The following is a 16,986-nucleotide window of genomic DNA, read 5'->3' as shown; positions in this document are numbered from 1 at the left end:
TAGCAGCCTTACTTATAATAGCCAGAAGCTGGAAATAACCCATACGTCCCTCAACAGAGGAATGGATACCGAAAATGTGGTGCATTTTCACAATGGAGTACTACTCAGCTATCAAAAACAATTACTTCATGAAATTTATAGGCAAATGGATTGAACTAGAAAATATCATCCTGAGTGAGGTAACCCAATCACAAACACACACACACACACACACACACACACACACACACACACACACACACAAACAAACAAACAAAAACCCCACACATACTATGCACTCACTGATAAGTGAATATTAGTCTCAAAACTCAGACTATTCTAGATACAACCCACAAACCACATGAAGCTCAAGAAGGGGAACAAAAAATATTTACAGGTTGAAATACGGAGATAAAGTTTGGATCAGAGACTGACAAAAAGGCACTCCAGAGACTGCCACTCCTGGGAATCCATCTCATATACAGACACCAAACCTAGACACTATTGCCCATACTAAGAAGTGCATCCTGACAGGAGCCTGATATAGCTGTCTGCAGAGAGGCTCTGCCAGAGCCTTACAAATACATAGGTGGATGCTCCCAGCCATCCATTGGACTGAGAGCAGGGTCCCCAATGGAGGAGTTAGAGAAAGGATTGAAGGAGCTGAAGGGTTTTGTAACCCCATTAGAACAATAACAACCAACCAGAGCTCTCAGGGACTAAACCACCATCCAAAGAGTACACATGGACAGAGCCATGCATACGTAGTGGAGGACAGCCTTGTTTGGCATCTGTGGGAGGAGAAGCCCTTGGTTTTGCCAAGGCTCGATGCCCCAGTGTAGGGGAATGTCAAGGTCGGGAAGGGGGAAGGAGTGGGTGGGTGGGTTGGGGAGCACCATCATAGAAGAAGGAGGTAGGGGATGGGATAGGGGGTTTATGGAGGGTTATCTGGGAAAGGAGATAACATTTGAAATGTAAATTTAAAAAATCCAATAAAAAACAAACAATATTGCAGCACATTAAAAAAGAGACCGAAAGAGCATGAGCTTACATTACTCCCATAGAATTGCATTCAGGATGATATGTGGTATTACAGAGAATTGGTTGATTTAGTAGATTTCAAAACAAAAAAATTAGTTTAAATTTTATACTAATGTGAATTCATTAGGTTTTGAAATTTCTGACATTATAATTTCATTTTTAATGAAACAAAAGTTGATAGTTAATATTTTTGATTGACTCTCATTGTCTTATGAGAAGATATTACTACAAATTTTTGTAATGAAACAAGAATTGTATTTTTTCCACAACACACAGACTGGATATGTCCCACAAAAAATAAAGTCAACAAGGAACTCAGACCTACAATAAAAAAGCAGATACAAATAAAAATAAAATTTAAAGTGTCATGTTTGCTATAGAGAACAAACCATGCTGATACTTCATCCAATTGCATGTTGGTTAAGTTGGGAAGCTTTTATTTTCTTAAATAATGGATAAAAGTTCAAGCAGAAAGTAAGCATTAAGAAGCTTTTTAAATGAACCTGTTGTGCTCTCATGGAGTTACTAAATTGTGTAAAACTCACATAGAGGCAAATAGAATGGCTCAAGTTTAAACTATCAGATATGTCAATGAAACCTATTCTTTTCTATTAGGAAAAATAAAAGTTATAGATTTTGAGTTGAATTTTTCTCTTCAGAAATTAATCATTTCTAATTTTCTGGTAAAGAAATGGCTGTTACTCTGGAGCAAGAAGGTAGTTAATATATCAAGGTACAGGATAAATATGTCAACATCAGAGCAATCTATAAACTTTATCATGAGAAAAGCTTTCAGAGTGTTTTCATCTGCGCAGTTGAACAGCATGAGTCTGCAGTCCCTGTTCGGAGTATGCTTGTGTTTGGGAACCGTACAAGCTTTGTTGGGTTCTATGGCCCAGAATCTGGATAGCTTTTAGGAGACTACTTAATCTTTCAGAATCTCACTCTTCTTTTAATATCTGACATTATTACCACTTATACTCCAGACAGCTGGGCACAGGGCTTACACATGAAGCTCTGTAGGTTTTAGCTTAATCTCTACGTGAGTGCACACAGCAAATGGCCACGTTCTCAGCAGCTAGTGCTACCGAAGCATACTTACTCGTAGGTAGAACTCTCCATTTTCATTTCCAGATTTAATCCGAAAAGTATTAATGGTGTTTGCATAAATCGTTGTTGCCTGTATCTGGAAGATGTCTGATGGCACGGACCTGTCAGATCGGATGTTCATGTATTTGTAGACTATAGACTGGGGCACGTCTCGGCACATGGTGTTTGAGACCGGGCAAACGCATCGGCTGCAGGGGCAAACACAGAAGCAGTCACACGTTTGGCTCAGGAAGACCAGAAAATACTTATGTTTAGAGGTTCTAATGTCTCTTACTTTTCTGACGTTAGAACATAGGGATCTTGACATGGGTTTTGTGGGTAACAGCGGAAGCCACCATGGTAATTCCAGCACATTTCATCTTCTCGGCATTCATTGGTGGTCTCACATTCATTTATATCTGTAATCATGCATTAAACAGTTTACTGGCATAAGCAAATTGTATGAGTAGCAGATCTGGTTTGTATGGAAATGTATTGGGGGAAATCTGGACTGTGGTTAGTTTACTTTTATTTATTTTTATTTTTTTTCGGGGGAGGGTGCTAGGGTCTTGGAAGTCTCTTTGTAATCAAGCTGGTCTTGAGCTCAAAATTCTCCTGCCTTAGCCTCCTAAGATCTAAGATTACATGTGTATACCACCACACCTGGCTTGTTCAGTTTGCTCTTAGACACAAGACTGGATGTGGCCTAAGTTTACTGCATTTATATCAAAGGTACCACTGAGTCACTGAACTAAGACATGGCATCTCATTGTATTTCATCTCTCATCAGTTATATGACCGCTGAATTCAAACACAAACTACTGATCTTGCTTACATGAAAGTAAACGAAACACCAACAAAAATTCATCTCCTGTCACAAAGGAGCTGATAGCCTAGCTGAGAATACAGACATGACAAGAGTTCCAGATTAAACTGCAATTAAGAGGTAGGCAAGACAGAACAGGGGTATAGCTGATTGTGTGGGGAGGATTAGGGACCAGGACGGAAGAGGGGCGTCACATGTGAGTCTCCAAGGGTGTGTTTAGATGATTTCTCATGCATAGGAGGGGAAAGCATCCCAGGAGAGAGCAGCTGTCTGGGAAGCCTGGAAAAGAGGGAGGGAGGGAGGGTAACAGAGTGAAGGAAGGAGGAAGGGTAGGAGAGAGAGTTAGTTTTAGTAACAGCATACAACAGTGGTACTCTGGGAGGGGTTTCCTTCTCCACAGGATGCAGGGAAAATGTGAACTGTGCAAAGGTATTTTATGACTGTATGGAAGGAGAGGAGACTGGCAACAGTGGGAGGCAAATGAGGAAAAGGCAGCGTCTACTGAGCAGCCAGATGAGGGAAGAGTCTTGGGGACGAGCCGAGTGGTGGTTAGACCAGGCTAGACAGAGACCGATTCTAGATTCAGCTAATTGGACTCCCAGATGACATCTGAAGGACAAGTTTTTAAGGAGCAAACAGTATTACATGTTAATACCAGCAGTGTTTAATGTCCGTATTCTTACACAATTACAGCTCCTTTCCAGTAATTTACAGTAGTTTCCAGTAAATTACAGTAGTTTATCTTTTGTCTCATAGAAGCCTGTTCTGAATCATGCCTTCTACAAGAAACTATTTCCATTCCTTAATTTACCTTTCTTCAAGTGATTTTCCTAGTACTGCTTCAAGTCAGTTATGGGCTGGATGCTGGGATAGAAACCCTCTTGAGCTTTTATAACTGATATTGCCCGACTAGGGCTTTTGCTGCTTTCTGTTTTACTTTGTTGGTTTGCACTCCCCTGGCTTATAAACACCTGGTGGGAGGGCTACTGTAGCTACTCCTGAATTTTCATTGATGGATATTAACTTAATTCAGTCCTTTCTTATACAAGCTATGTGGAGAAGAGGGTGTCTTGGTTGGAATGGAGGGAAAACACGGGATAAGTTCAAGTTCATAAAATGGCAGAAGTAGCTTTATTGTGAGAATAAGTTTTAAAAATTTATTTATTTATTTATTTATTTATTTATTTATTTATTTATTTATTTATTTATTTGCATCCCTAAATGCTGCCCCCACTCCCAGTCCCCCTTGTGGGGTTCTTTCCTCCATCCCACTTCCCTTCACCTTTGAGAGAGTGTCTCACCCAGGTATCCCTCCACCCTGGGGCATCTATAGGATTAGGTGCATCTTCTTCTACTAAGGCCAGATGTGGCAACCCTCTGATACATATATGTTGTGTGTATATGTGGAGGGTCTCAGAGAAGCTTTTGTATGATCTTTGGTTGGTGGCTTACTGTGAGAATAATTTTATGCCTTGTCTTTGGACAAAAGCATTTCTATTAGCTTTCAGCTGGCTAAATTTTTCTAGAAAAATTTAGGACACTGGAAAAGCTACATAGTTTCTAAGAATAAGTTAAAGGAAGTATATTCTTGGCCTAACTGTGATTAAAGAAAAAAATACAAATTCCATGGAAGTCACTATTGACATATTTATTAAATATTTTCACTTTTTTTGTAAAGTGAAGGTGGCATTCCTTAGTATGAGGAATACTAAGACTGGTTTGTACTATAGAGACAGACAACAGCAAGAGGAAATCTGAGGCTATGACCTCAGATTCTTTAGTAACTTAGGATCTACAACAGCGATCTCATTCTGGAAAAAAATTTCAGGAAAAAAACATTTTAAAATATTCAACATGAGGGGCTGGAGAGATGGATCAGAGGTTAAGAGCACAGACTGCTCTTCCAGAGGTCCTGAGTTCAATTTCCAGCAACCATATGGTGACTCACAACCATCTATAATGGGATCTGATGCCTCTTCTGGTGTGTCTGAATATAATGTGTGTACTCATATACATAAGATAAATAAATCTTTAAAAAATATATTCAATATGTATGTGTGAGTAAGTATATCTTCCTTTGCCCCTCTCTAGATATATATGCACAGTGCTCTGATTTTTGTGAGCTCATAGTCACGAGAAAAATTTGAACTTCTCAGAAGAAGATAAGAATCCAAATATGTTTGATTTTACTTTGTTCTTATAAATTATGCTGAAGTAGGGTTTCAGTAAAGGAAAGCATTGCTTTAAATGTAAGTCTTTTTGACAAAAAGATACTTTGCTTCTGTGTGTCTTCAATACGACAACATTCATGAACTTACAATTTCAATACATTTTACCTTAAATTATAACAGAAATATTTCTGAAGATGAAACTGAGGCAAATAAGATCCTGTTATGCATCAACTTAAATCCAACTTTGCTGACTATCAAATCCACTTGTGATTATAAACTTAGATATTTACTTGAATGATTTCAGGGGAATTGGTTAAACTATTTGACTTGCTAATATTTTCCTGCATGTAATATTCATTTCTCAATCAGGGTTCAGTGAAATCATTGGCATGCAATGTTTTCCCACAATTAACATTCACAGAGTTTCTAGTAACCTGGAAAGGGTTATAAAGATGTTCATTGTGCTACCAATGACATTCTGATTGTGCTTATACCTACTGGCTAGAGACTGTTCATCTACCACAAAGCCCCAGGTCTTGGATGTCCTGAGTTCGTAACTTCCTCCATGAAACTGTGATGTTAGTTTAAGAATCAACATGCCCTTGGTCTTGTTCTTGTAAAAATAAGCTCTTTCCTGTCCTTGTGTATATCTTTCTAATTTCAGGTAAAAAGGACTCTCTAGAGATTTGCTATTGCTCATTTACATTGCTAAGTAAATTCCATCAAAACATTGTGAACTGTAAATCATTTCATGTGTTCTTTTGGTTCATTTCCACACTTTCTCTTTTCAAAAGGGAGAGCCAAGGTTTAGAGAATTCTGTTTATTTGTTCAAGCTATACAGAGAGAATGCAGTAGAGTTAGATTCAAGTAAGTTTTCTGTCACTGAGTTCAGTCACAGTTTTTTTTTCCCACTCTTTTCTGTAATGGGTTTATATTAGATTTTCTGGGATTATCTGGGGATTTTTGTCCATATTTGCCAATCTTCCCCCATTAATACAGCATTGACGATTAGGGGAGGAGGGTGCATACTTTGCCATCTTCCTGTCAGATTCAATTATATTTTGTAGAGAGCTCTTTCTTCTATCTATATGAAGATTCAAGGACCATCTGAGAAGTTATTTTGAAACTAGGCCCCTTGTTATTAGACATTATTAGATCAATACTTGCTTTTCTTGAGTTGTTCAAACATATTTTAATATCCATAAGGATGAGTTTTGGTTTTTTGACACCTAAAATTCTGCCTTATTTGGCTGGGAGTGATGACATATGCCTTTAGCACTTAGGAGACAGGCTGGAGCACTACAAATCTGAGACCAGCTTGAGTTACATAGCAAGATCCGCTATGTCCCTCTAAGTGTACAGAATTCATAAGTTTGATGTTTCAGAGACTTTGAGGGTTCTTCTTGCATTCGGGTCTAAATGCAAACCTCAGCAAAATATTTTAATGACTGATTTTTGGTAGATTATTTGAAGGTATAGTTCCCTACATTTTAAGATATTACAAGATATAAAATTTGTTTAAATTACATTTTTAGAAAGGAAGTTACTTTAAAGCTTGAAGAAAATCAGGGTTGTCATTGAGTCTCTCTTTCACAAAATGATCTGTTACCCTGTGAACCAGGAGCTCAAACTGTGCAGTCAAGGCGGGAAAATAAATGTCTGAATCCTGCAAGTCTCCTCACATTCCTCTCAGCTAGCTGCAGACACTTCACCTAATGAGAACAGCGAGCTTACCCTGACAGGTTCTGCTTCGCACCACTTGGTAACCCTGAGGACACATACATGAGAACTTCCCAGGTTCATTGACACATTGATACTGGCACAGGTAGCTTGAGGTTCTGCATTCATCGATGTCTGTAGAACCAGACAAAAGCATGGACATAGATCTGAGAAACTTTCCAAACAGTAAAAACGCTAACATAGAAGAAATGCAAGACTCTGAAATGCCAGGGCTAGCTGCTGCAGCAGCGTCTGCCCCCCTCTCTGCCTCCAAGCCTGCACAGGTTTTCTTACAGCAGTTTTCACTGAAGCTAAGTGGGATCATGCGAGACACAATTCACTTTGGTTCTGCAGACCTACTCAGGTAGCAGGTTTTTGTTTGTCTGTTCAGTAATGGTGGGACTCTGATGCTGAGCTCTCCTGAACTTTGAACTTTGAAGTTCCATCCCTGTGCTGTTTTGCAGAGCTGACATCTTGGTATGATATGTCCTCCTGGGGAAGAGTCACTTGCATTTCAGAATTAATGACAAATCCTATAGTTTGCTAAGCAAGGCAGAGGCAGCAGTTCTGAGCTGGTCCCTTATGGTTTTAAACCATAATTACCAGAATTACATGGTTTGAGATTTCTTTGGATGGATTATGACCTACATGGTACCAAATAATCCTGGTCAGACTTATGAGGGAGACATGAACATCAAATGTGGATGGTATCTTCTTTGTGATGCCTTAAGCACCCAGAATTATCCAAAATGAGTATATGTGCTGGATTGTGAAGGTAACCAACCCATTCCACTTAGTGTCTGTCTTTCTCCTCATTGTAAACTGCAATTAGGACTTTTTTAAACACATATTTAAGCCAGCTAGGGGCCAGGTCTCTTGGTCATTACCAAATTCTCAGCTCTTTGTAAACCCAAATGTGCAGATTCTGTCTTGGGAAATGTTGGTTGGGATCTGAGATTCTCAGTTTCTCACACGTTCCCAACAGAGGTTGCCACTGGGCACACTTTGAGAATAAAGGCATACTTAGCCTGTATCTTGTGTTCCAGCTACTTGACGCATCCCTTATCTTGTCTAGTAACAGACTCAAAAGTCAAGGTTTTCTCTGACCTGTTGTTATAAGATTTCAAGAACAGGATTTTGTTTTCGTCAGAAAATGATCAGGTAAGAGGATATTGATAAAGTTGTCAAAGGGCCCTTTGCTATAAGATACTTGGAAAGCGTGTTACCTTCACAGTTGAGTCTGTCACTGCTCAGTTCATATCCTTGGTTGCACTGACAGATGAATGAGCCAAGAATGTTGTAGCATTGCTGAGCGCACTGGTTGCTGGCATCACATTCATTTATATCTGCAAGGAAAGATTTTAAATCTACATATGTGTCTGTGTCTGTGTAGCTGGACAATTTTGAGCTCAGCCTTGCTCTTTTGTGCCTAGACCAACTGATGATAAGTAGTTCCCTCACTGTACAAACACAACGGAAAACATTCAGTTTCACAGTTGTTGGAACAACTTCAAAGGTCCATCACACATTTCTTTTAGAAGTACCACAACACATATTTTCTAGGAGTGATAGTTTGATATTTGATAAATCTACCCACAAAGAATTTAATGCTTCTCATAAACATATATTACAGCATCTATTTTCTTATATTGTTCAGATTCAAAATGCCAAGTCCATAAATGATTGTTATTAGACATTTGGACTCATATGGTCTCTCAGCATACAGTGGTAAAGAGTTATCTGGACTATTTATTACTTTTTAAATGGTTTCTGTTAAATTCTTTGACAATTATAGCATAAGCCTCTGAGACTCGTACAGAGTCTTGCTGTGTTCCAACACATAGAAAATACTTTGGAAAGGCATTTTCCCTTCCTGCACTAGATTCCTTCCAGATTGTGCCAGTCTTGCAATCATGTGTCAGCCATGACTCTGCACTCTGAAAGGGAAGAGCCATGTAAGGGTCATGTGCACTGTTAGTGGAAAATTTATTCATTTGAACTTCCAGCAACCCTTTGGCCTCCCCGGCACTCTAACACACACTGTTGACTAATTGAAGTTTGTGTATCTATATATCTATAGTTCCATTTTTTTGATCCACCCCAAGAGGACTGGAACCAAGGTTAAAATGTTTTCCATTCCCATATGTTGTGTTTTAAGAAACAGATTAGCTATTGTCTTTTCAGCTTTATTCCCCCCAGGGCAGCTGATGAAAACCAGTTCACGCAGGAGCACAGAATACCAGAAACAGTCCAGCAAGCCACGAGGCTTTCTTTTCCTGGAGGCAGAAGCTGGTCAGTCGAGATAGCAATTCTCATAAGACTTACCCACACAAGTGTAGTTGTTTGCTGCCAGCTGAAACCCGGGATTGCACTGACAGTAAAAGGAACCCGGGGTGTTCACACATCCTTGGTGGCAGTATGGGGGCACTGAGCACTCATCTATATCTAAGTAGGTGACACAGACACAGAACCAAGTTGTTAGCTGGGCGTAGTGGTACATGCCTTTAATTCCAGCATAGAGAAGGCAGTGATGGGTGGGTATCTAGAAATCTGAGGCTAGCCTGGTCTACAAAGGAAGTTCCATGATAGCCAGAGCTACATAGTGAAAACCTGTCTTGAAATAAGCAAAACCAAACCAAACTATCAAAAACAAAAACCAACCAAACAAAAAAACCAAACACACAACAACAAAAATATAACCAAGATGGTGTCTTAGCAAATTCTCAGTGGAGATAATGAAGAAACCACATCTCAGGAAGACCTTGAGTTAAAAATAACCTTCTGCTCTTCCTTCCTCAGTCTCTCTTGTTTACCCTTTCTCTTAAAATTAGGATATATGTGTTTTAAATATACTTTGTTCATTAGCAAGACATTAAGAACAAACACCAATGTCACACTCATGCCATCAGTAAATAAGGGACTTGAGATGTAAAGAGAGGAGAGTAATTAAAACCATTCCACACACACACATGAGGTCAACTTGGTGCATAAAAACTTAATTAAAATGAGGAAAAGAATGAAGGGATGCAGCACATAGTTAAGAGAGAAGAGATGTAGGTGGGATCAGCCGGTGACTGCTGCTTTGCTGTTTAAACATTTGTATCTTGATGTTCAGAGCGTGATAGGAAGGCCTGCCATGTGTGTCTTAGGAAGTTTTGAGAGTTTTTCAAATAAAAGAACATCATGAAAGGAAAGGATGCTACACAAGTGATCTTTTGAGAATGTCCTGATGTTTGGATGAAGTGTTCTATCGTGTGTCTTTTGATAAATATTTCCAACTATAAAATGTTCATCTAAGAACTTGCAGGGATATACTCTCTTAGAAGCATAATAAAATGTCGTTACTTCACAACTACACTCTGTGGTATCTCCAGCATAGCATGTGCACTGTAATAGGACGATTTTTCACAATTCAGCACATAAAGTGATATTATCTCATGATTTAAAAGACAAAGGATGAAACCGTGCTGCTGTTTTAGCAAAAGTGTGCTCAAATGGCCTGAAGTGAAGTAAGTTTGAATCTCTGATCCGGCAATTTGCTGTCTTGGTTTCTGCAGCTTTCACTTCTTCTTCCGTGTGGTAGAAGGGCTGGAAAGTTTGCATGGTGCAGAGCAGACAATGTATCTGGGGCATAGCAGACATTGCAGTGGGAGGTATTAGTAGAAAGACGCAGACTGTTTTTCTTTTATGAGCACACTGAAACAACCAGTGAGAGGCTTCTGCATAGCCTTTTGTATCTGCTTCACGGCCCTCCCTTGGGGAGGCCACCTCTTTCATGCATATATGATAGCGTATGCTACCTTAGACTTTCTTGTAGCCTCTGTTGTTACTTAATATTGAGATAGTGTTTATTTGCTTCTCTGTCTCTCACTGTTGTCTGTGGCAAACAAGAGCTGCCCCTTTCCCTCGAGGTAGAGGTGAAGGATATTTGTCTGCTCACTGCCATATGCTTAATGCAGAGAACAAGGATTAGCAGTGTAAGTGGTCAATGACTTGTTTGAGACACAGAAACCTTACATTATTGCTTATAGTGCTTCTTGTATGGAATAGGCAGGTGCCACTATCATTAGTCATTATGTATGAGTGATGTTTTCTAATAGCACCTTCAGTGCAATGATTCTGTAAAGTTTGCCCAGTCTAGTATCTCAGCATCTAGAACTGTGCCTGGCACACAGCCAGCTCTCACTGCACATAGATGACTCAGTGGTGCCTGTCTCTTCAACTAGTACACATTTGTTTTACAGCATTGCTCTTGGCACCGAGGTTGTATAGTCTGCACATATATTCTGCATCTGTCTGTCATGCAATACAGGCATAAATTATGTTACTCTTCAGAGTTTAAATATCAATACTAGAAAGGTGTACAAGAGACAGAGAGAGCACTGAGTTGCTCAAAATGGACTGTTCATTGCAGTAGTCAATGGAGTGTAGGATCCATCCATAATGCATACAGAAACTCAGAGTGCGTGTTTAGCCATGGCAATTGAAACCAACACAACATTTTTATTATATTTCATCTTAACTTGATGAGGAAGGAGAGACTAATTAGATTTGAATAGAGCATGGCTTCTAGGGGAGGTGGCTCTGATGTAGGATTTGATAGTGGAAGAGGGTTTGGAGAGGAGTGAGTCATTGTTCTGCTATGAATCTGCATAGACATATGTACAGAATTATAACCACTGAGAAGAAGCTCTGGTGTAGCTACCTTTGGGAAGGAGGGTGTTGATGCAATGTAACTGATAAGAAAGTGCCTTTATGGGGTTGGGGATTTAGCTCAGTGGTAGAGCGCTTGCCTAGGAAGCGCAAGGCCCTGGGTTCGGTCCCCAGCTCCGAAAAAAAGAAAAAGGAAAAAAAAAAAAAAAAGAAAGTGCCTTTATGATCTACTGAACAAAGTGGATTACCTCTGTAGGCTAGGGCACGGTTGGCACACACATGATCAGATAGGAATCTGGAAGAGCCAGCCAGGGTCCAGGAGGACGTTAGCACTGCCATACTTGTGTCAACAGCTTACGTTCTCAGGTGGAAGTTGGTGCTGACTGCCTGTCCCCAAACCCTCACTTTTTCCTAAGAGAAAATCTGGCCTTTGCACTGGTCTGTGGTAAGAGGTTAGGTATGTAAACAGATGGGCAAAGGGAGCCAATCACAGTTTCATATCTTCTGCTGAGGCTCTTGATTGAGCCACAGTTCTGTTTTACTTCAGTGCATGCCAGCTGGCCTCCTCAAACCGTATTCTTCTATTGATTCAGAATGCATACAGGTCAGCAACCACATGTACTATATACCGTGTGAGGACTGTGGCAGCAACAGTGACACAAGCTGATATGGCCCCAGACCTCAGGGAGGGGCATTTGCATTTGGGGGTTGCATATCAAATATCTTGCATGTCAGATATTTACATTATGATTCATAACAGTAGCAAAAGTACAGTTATGAAGTAGAAAAAGTAGTTTTATGGTTGGGAGTCACCACAACATGAGGAATTGTATTAAAGGGCTGCAGCATTAGGAAGGGTGAGGATCTCTGTTTTAGATTCTGTTAACTTTACTGCCTGATGATTCCAGCCAGCCGAATAGCACAAGATCATACATTTCATGAGCACTGCCATCCTTGAGCTAGCTCCTGAGTTGGGACTAATGCTATCTCAACAGGACAAATGAACAAGGTGCACTTAAGTAATCATGGACTCAGACGACTTAATGGTACAGGGGACATTTGACCTCAGCATTTGTTACATGTACCATGTTCTGCTGTGCAGTAGAAAATGAAGCTTCCATCACCAGTATGAGAGTGGCACAATTCCTAATTTAAAATGTAGTTCTTAGTTGTCTATATGGTTCCATTCAGACCAGATTTTTACTTTCATTTAGTCTACAGAACTTTAGCATTCAGTACAGTTTCAACCTTAAAGTTCCTCTTGCTATGAGGAACTATGTTGGTATTCGTTAGAAGAGGAAGACATGTTATATCATTGTTCAATCAAGTAGGAGGACTTTGCTTGATGCTAAAACATTCGCAAGACAAAATTCTTAATATTGGACTGAGGGACTTACCCACACACTGTTCGCCTCGCTTCTGATACCCAGGAAGACAGTGGCATGTGAAGGAACCACGTAAATTGATGCACACTTGGTCCAATCTACAATTGTGGGTCCCTGAGGTGCACTCATCAATGTCTGGGAAAGACATGCAACAGAGAAAGAGTTCTAGTTGCTTGTGAAGACATGGAGGTGCTCTTTATTTTTGTTTCAGTTTTCTTTAACTGAATTTTACTTTATTCTTAAAAAGTATTATCGTACATTATATTAGAGATATTTAAAATGAAAAAGATACTTCAAATGCCTATAAAATAATTTCAGAGCTTCCAGAGTGTATACCTGAGATTTAAGAGATGCTAACAATTTTCACATCTCTCTGGCACCTTTAGCTGCCTTCAGCTACACCAAAGTCTTTTTCCTTATAGCTATCACCCATCACTTTATGAGTAGGCACGGGGCCTTTCCCAAGAGAGTTTTTTAATACATTCGTTAGACAGGGATAGACCTATGATAATAAACAACAGCTACTTGGGAGGATCTCCAATTTAAGTTTTTCCTGAGCTGCAGGGGAAGTTCAAGCCTAGTCTTAGTAGTATCTCGAAAGTAGAAGTAAAATGGGAATAGCAGCACGCATGCATAATGTTTTTATTATGAACCTCAAAATGAAAAGCATCAATCGGATCATATTCTTCTAGGAGAGATACATTTGTGTAAGTTAAAAATGCATATTTCGAAGCCCTGGGTCCTGCTAAGACTGAACCCCCAGTGAACTAGATTGTTGGGGGGGAGGGCAGCAATGGGGGGAGGATGGGGAGGGGAACACCCATAAAGAAGGGGAGGGGGAGGGATTAGGGGGATGTTTGCCCAGAAACCGGGAAAGGGAATAACACTTGAAATGTATATAAGAAATACTCAAGTTAATAATAAAAAAATGCATATTTCCCAAGACATTTTACTTTTAGGAGTAATTGCTACATGTGTCTTCTGTTGGAGGCAAGTTCTAGAAAAGAGGGTTAAAAGCATCACAAAATGTGCACTTTCTAGATGATCAATTCATTCTGCATGGAACCAAGGAAGACTTTCTAAGAACAGAGAAGAGGCATCTTAGATCCTTACTGTGGGAGACCAGGGAAGTGGGTCAGTAATCAATTAAAATAAGAGCCTCCAGCAACAAGAATTAACTATGCCTTCTGTTACCATCTAAAGCAGAGAATGCTCTTTGTGTAATTTTCCTTTTATGTGATTTTAAGGAGAATTGAATTGTTCCACTTAGGCTAAGCAATGCCACAAGGTAAGCAGTTGATTTTATAGTAAGGTTATTCTGAGATAACCATTCTACTTGTCTGGGCATACAAGTAATAAGAAGATCCATTCTTTCAAAAAGAAGAGGGGAAGAGCACGAGAATACTCAGATATAGTACAGCTGTTCACTGGACAATAACCTAGTAAGACTTTCTTTGACCTGTAATTCTTTGAACCTGATTTTAAACTTTTAACTAAGGATTTTGTTGTTGTTCTGAAACAACAATGGTGTATTAACACTATTACTGCAATGCTAATTTCCAATTTACCACAAAGTGACCTTTCTAGGTGCAAGGCCCTGGAGCAGCAACCCTGCTGGGAAGTTACTGCTGCCTTTCATGCCTCATTATTTTCTCAAATGCACTTGATGAAAACCTTTCTACTGGGGATTCTTTGGAGCTTTATAACTCGCTAGTGCAGAAATGACAGCAGAATTCCTATTGTTTTATGTCAGGAACATTTGCCAACATTTGCAGTGATAACAGCCCTGAGAGATACAACCCTGATAGATTCAGCTGAGGCGCTGGCTGGAGATCAAGGACTTGGGCTGCTTGGCACTGATGCAGGAGGCCTGGCCAGTGACCGAGGCTTTTCTTTTTGCAACCACTTTATGCACACTGCCTCCACCCAATCATGTTCCTGCAATTTCCTTCCTACTTTCCCATCATTTGTTTGGAGGGTTTTTGATAAACAGACTAATATTTCCACTGGGATCAATTTATCACTAAATAGGGTTTGAGCATACAAACCTGCACAGCTCCTTCCTAAAAGTCTGCTCTATTTAGCTTCTAAAAGGAATTATTTAACAAAAATATTTGGTGAGTTACAGTAATTTAATAAAAGCAGAGCCCCAAATTCTACCACTACTGCCACTCCAACTACATTGTTTTCTCTTCTTTACCTAAAGCAAAAGAAAGCTGAGATGGGATGCACCGCCACCACTAGTAAGTGGCCATTAACCGGTGAGAGACACTTTCTGCTCACCAGAACTTATAAATGCTAAAAGCAGCTTCATCTACCTTTCTGTTTATAGCTGGTCTGACTACAGTATAGACTAGTCATTCTCCGGAGCCCCCACATTTAGCAGGTTGTTTACTGTATAAGAATATCAACGGACTGAATGTCCGTGTGCTGTCTTTACTTACAGTATCTATTTAAATGCCACAATTTTGAAGACCCATTATTGCTAGTTTATACACCCACACAAAGTCATATTAAGACACTATATATCTATAAACTCTATAAACTCTCTTGTGCACCTTTTCTACTTACATGTGCTTCTCTTTCTATTATCAGAAGGTGCGGTGTGAGCCGTTGCTCACTAAGCTACTGCAGCACAGTCATTGCCTTTGCCTAGGTAAAATTAATTTCCTACATCTGTGTGGGCAATGCCTTGCTTTATTTGACAGGAAAATGACGCAGGTCAGCCATGTTTTCTTGAGAATCTAGGAACAAGTACTCTGGGGAAAGGATTTTTTGTTTTTGTTTTTAATTATCTATTATTTGTTCTTGACAGTTAAGCTCATTTTTTTCCTGCTTCCTGTAGTGCACGAAATGGAATGAGTTTTCAGTAAATGTTTACCCAAATAATGGATGAATGAATCATTACTGTTTCCTAGGAATTGGTTTTCAGAGTTCACAGAGAGTGGGACCAGTGTTTTAGATTATGAAAGTAAAACTCACAAGCCAGAATAAAAGGTAAGGCCTGAGGAGAACAGCAGAATCAACAATTTGCCTCTGACTGGGAACAAGGTAGAGCAGTTAACCAAGTCACAGGAGTTTCATGAACTGACTGCCTCACTCAGAGTGAGCAGAAGCTTTGCAGAGGGGGCAGGTTCTGAGGGGCAATTTGAAGGTGACAAGCTGGTGGGGGGAGAAAGCTGACTCTTAGAAGCCAGGCCCCACAGAAAGAGACCCAGGGACTGCAGAGAATGGCAAGAGTTCTGAAGTCAGCATGGCTCCAGGGGATGTATGTGAGAAACCTGGTGTTGTGTTTAGCAAACTCTGCTCATAAATTAGCAAAATTCAAAGATTTGAATGTAAAATTAGAGGGTTTGTATTGAACACCATAGCAAATATCTCTTAAAGAATGGACTTCCTAAAATCCTACAACACTTTTAATCACTCTGAAGTATTGATAATAGCTAAGGGCATTATTTAGTGATTTTCATACACACACACACACACACACACACACACACACACGTCTACATCTCCTTCTTTGTGGTTTATAAAATTGTAGCTCTCCCTTTTCTTGATGCTTTAAATAATCCAGTATAATAATCTTTGGTGAGTTCTCTATCAGGCTGGCCCCCAGTCAGTGGCCCTGCAAATCTGATATTGTTGCATAGCTAATATAGGGATGGTGTCCATTCACTGGTGTCCCTTAGGCTCTTGCTTAGGCCTTTAGGTCTTTGTTCTCTGGGTTTGGCTCCTTCCCTGTATTCTGACTCATAGTTTCCAAATCCCTGACTCATGCTTCCCCCTTTCTCTTATGCAACATTTTAATCTCTGCAATGTTCTTTCCATAATTTGATAACTTACCACGACATGGAGTCACTTCATTGTGCTTTATGGGCAAGGGTAACCTGCAGTTTGAGAGCTCAGTAGTACCATTTCAGGTCACTGGGTTTGTGCTGCTTTAGTTTAAGAAATGACTCCCAACTACTTTTGAAGAAGGCACTGTAGGCTATCAGTAAACACACAAAAAGGAGGAAGGGAGTCAGTAAATCTTTTCAGTAAGAGGAGTTGATTGGATAAGGGCTTTAAGAATTTGGAGGATTGGTTTTATTTTCAACATTATCCTAGAAGATAGGAAAATCT

The 16,986-nt window shown here is 39.8% G+C and overlaps 1 protein-coding gene across 6 annotated transcripts in view; it reads right to left on the bottom strand.

Moving 5' to 3' along the window:
• Efemp1 (EGF-like fibulin extracellular matrix protein 1) overlaps positions 1-16,986 on the bottom strand; it is a 79,260-nt gene that overhangs the window by 10,589 nt on the left and 51,685 nt on the right. For all 6 annotated transcript variants that reach the window (XM_087583633.1, XM_087583634.1, XM_087583632.1 and 3 more), the window contains 6 exon segments: positions 12,877-12,999; positions 9,152-9,271; positions 8,053-8,172; positions 6,842-6,961; positions 2,405-2,528; positions 2,123-2,318 (listed from right to left, as the gene is read on the bottom strand). In XM_087583633.1, the coding sequence (XP_087439759.1) occupies positions 2,123-2,318; positions 2,405-2,528; positions 6,842-6,961; positions 8,053-8,172; positions 9,152-9,271; positions 12,877-12,999 (803 nt within the window).

Source organism: Rattus norvegicus, chromosome 14, assembly GCF_021556685.1.
Source record: "Rattus norvegicus strain SHRSP/BbbUtx chromosome 14, alternate assembly SHRSP_T2T, whole genome shotgun sequence".
Classification (NCBI taxonomy): domain Eukaryota; kingdom Metazoa; phylum Chordata; class Mammalia; order Rodentia; family Muridae; genus Rattus; species Rattus norvegicus.
The sequence above is the reverse complement of the archived record's forward strand: the minus strand, read 5'-3'. Positions and strand labels throughout refer to the sequence as shown.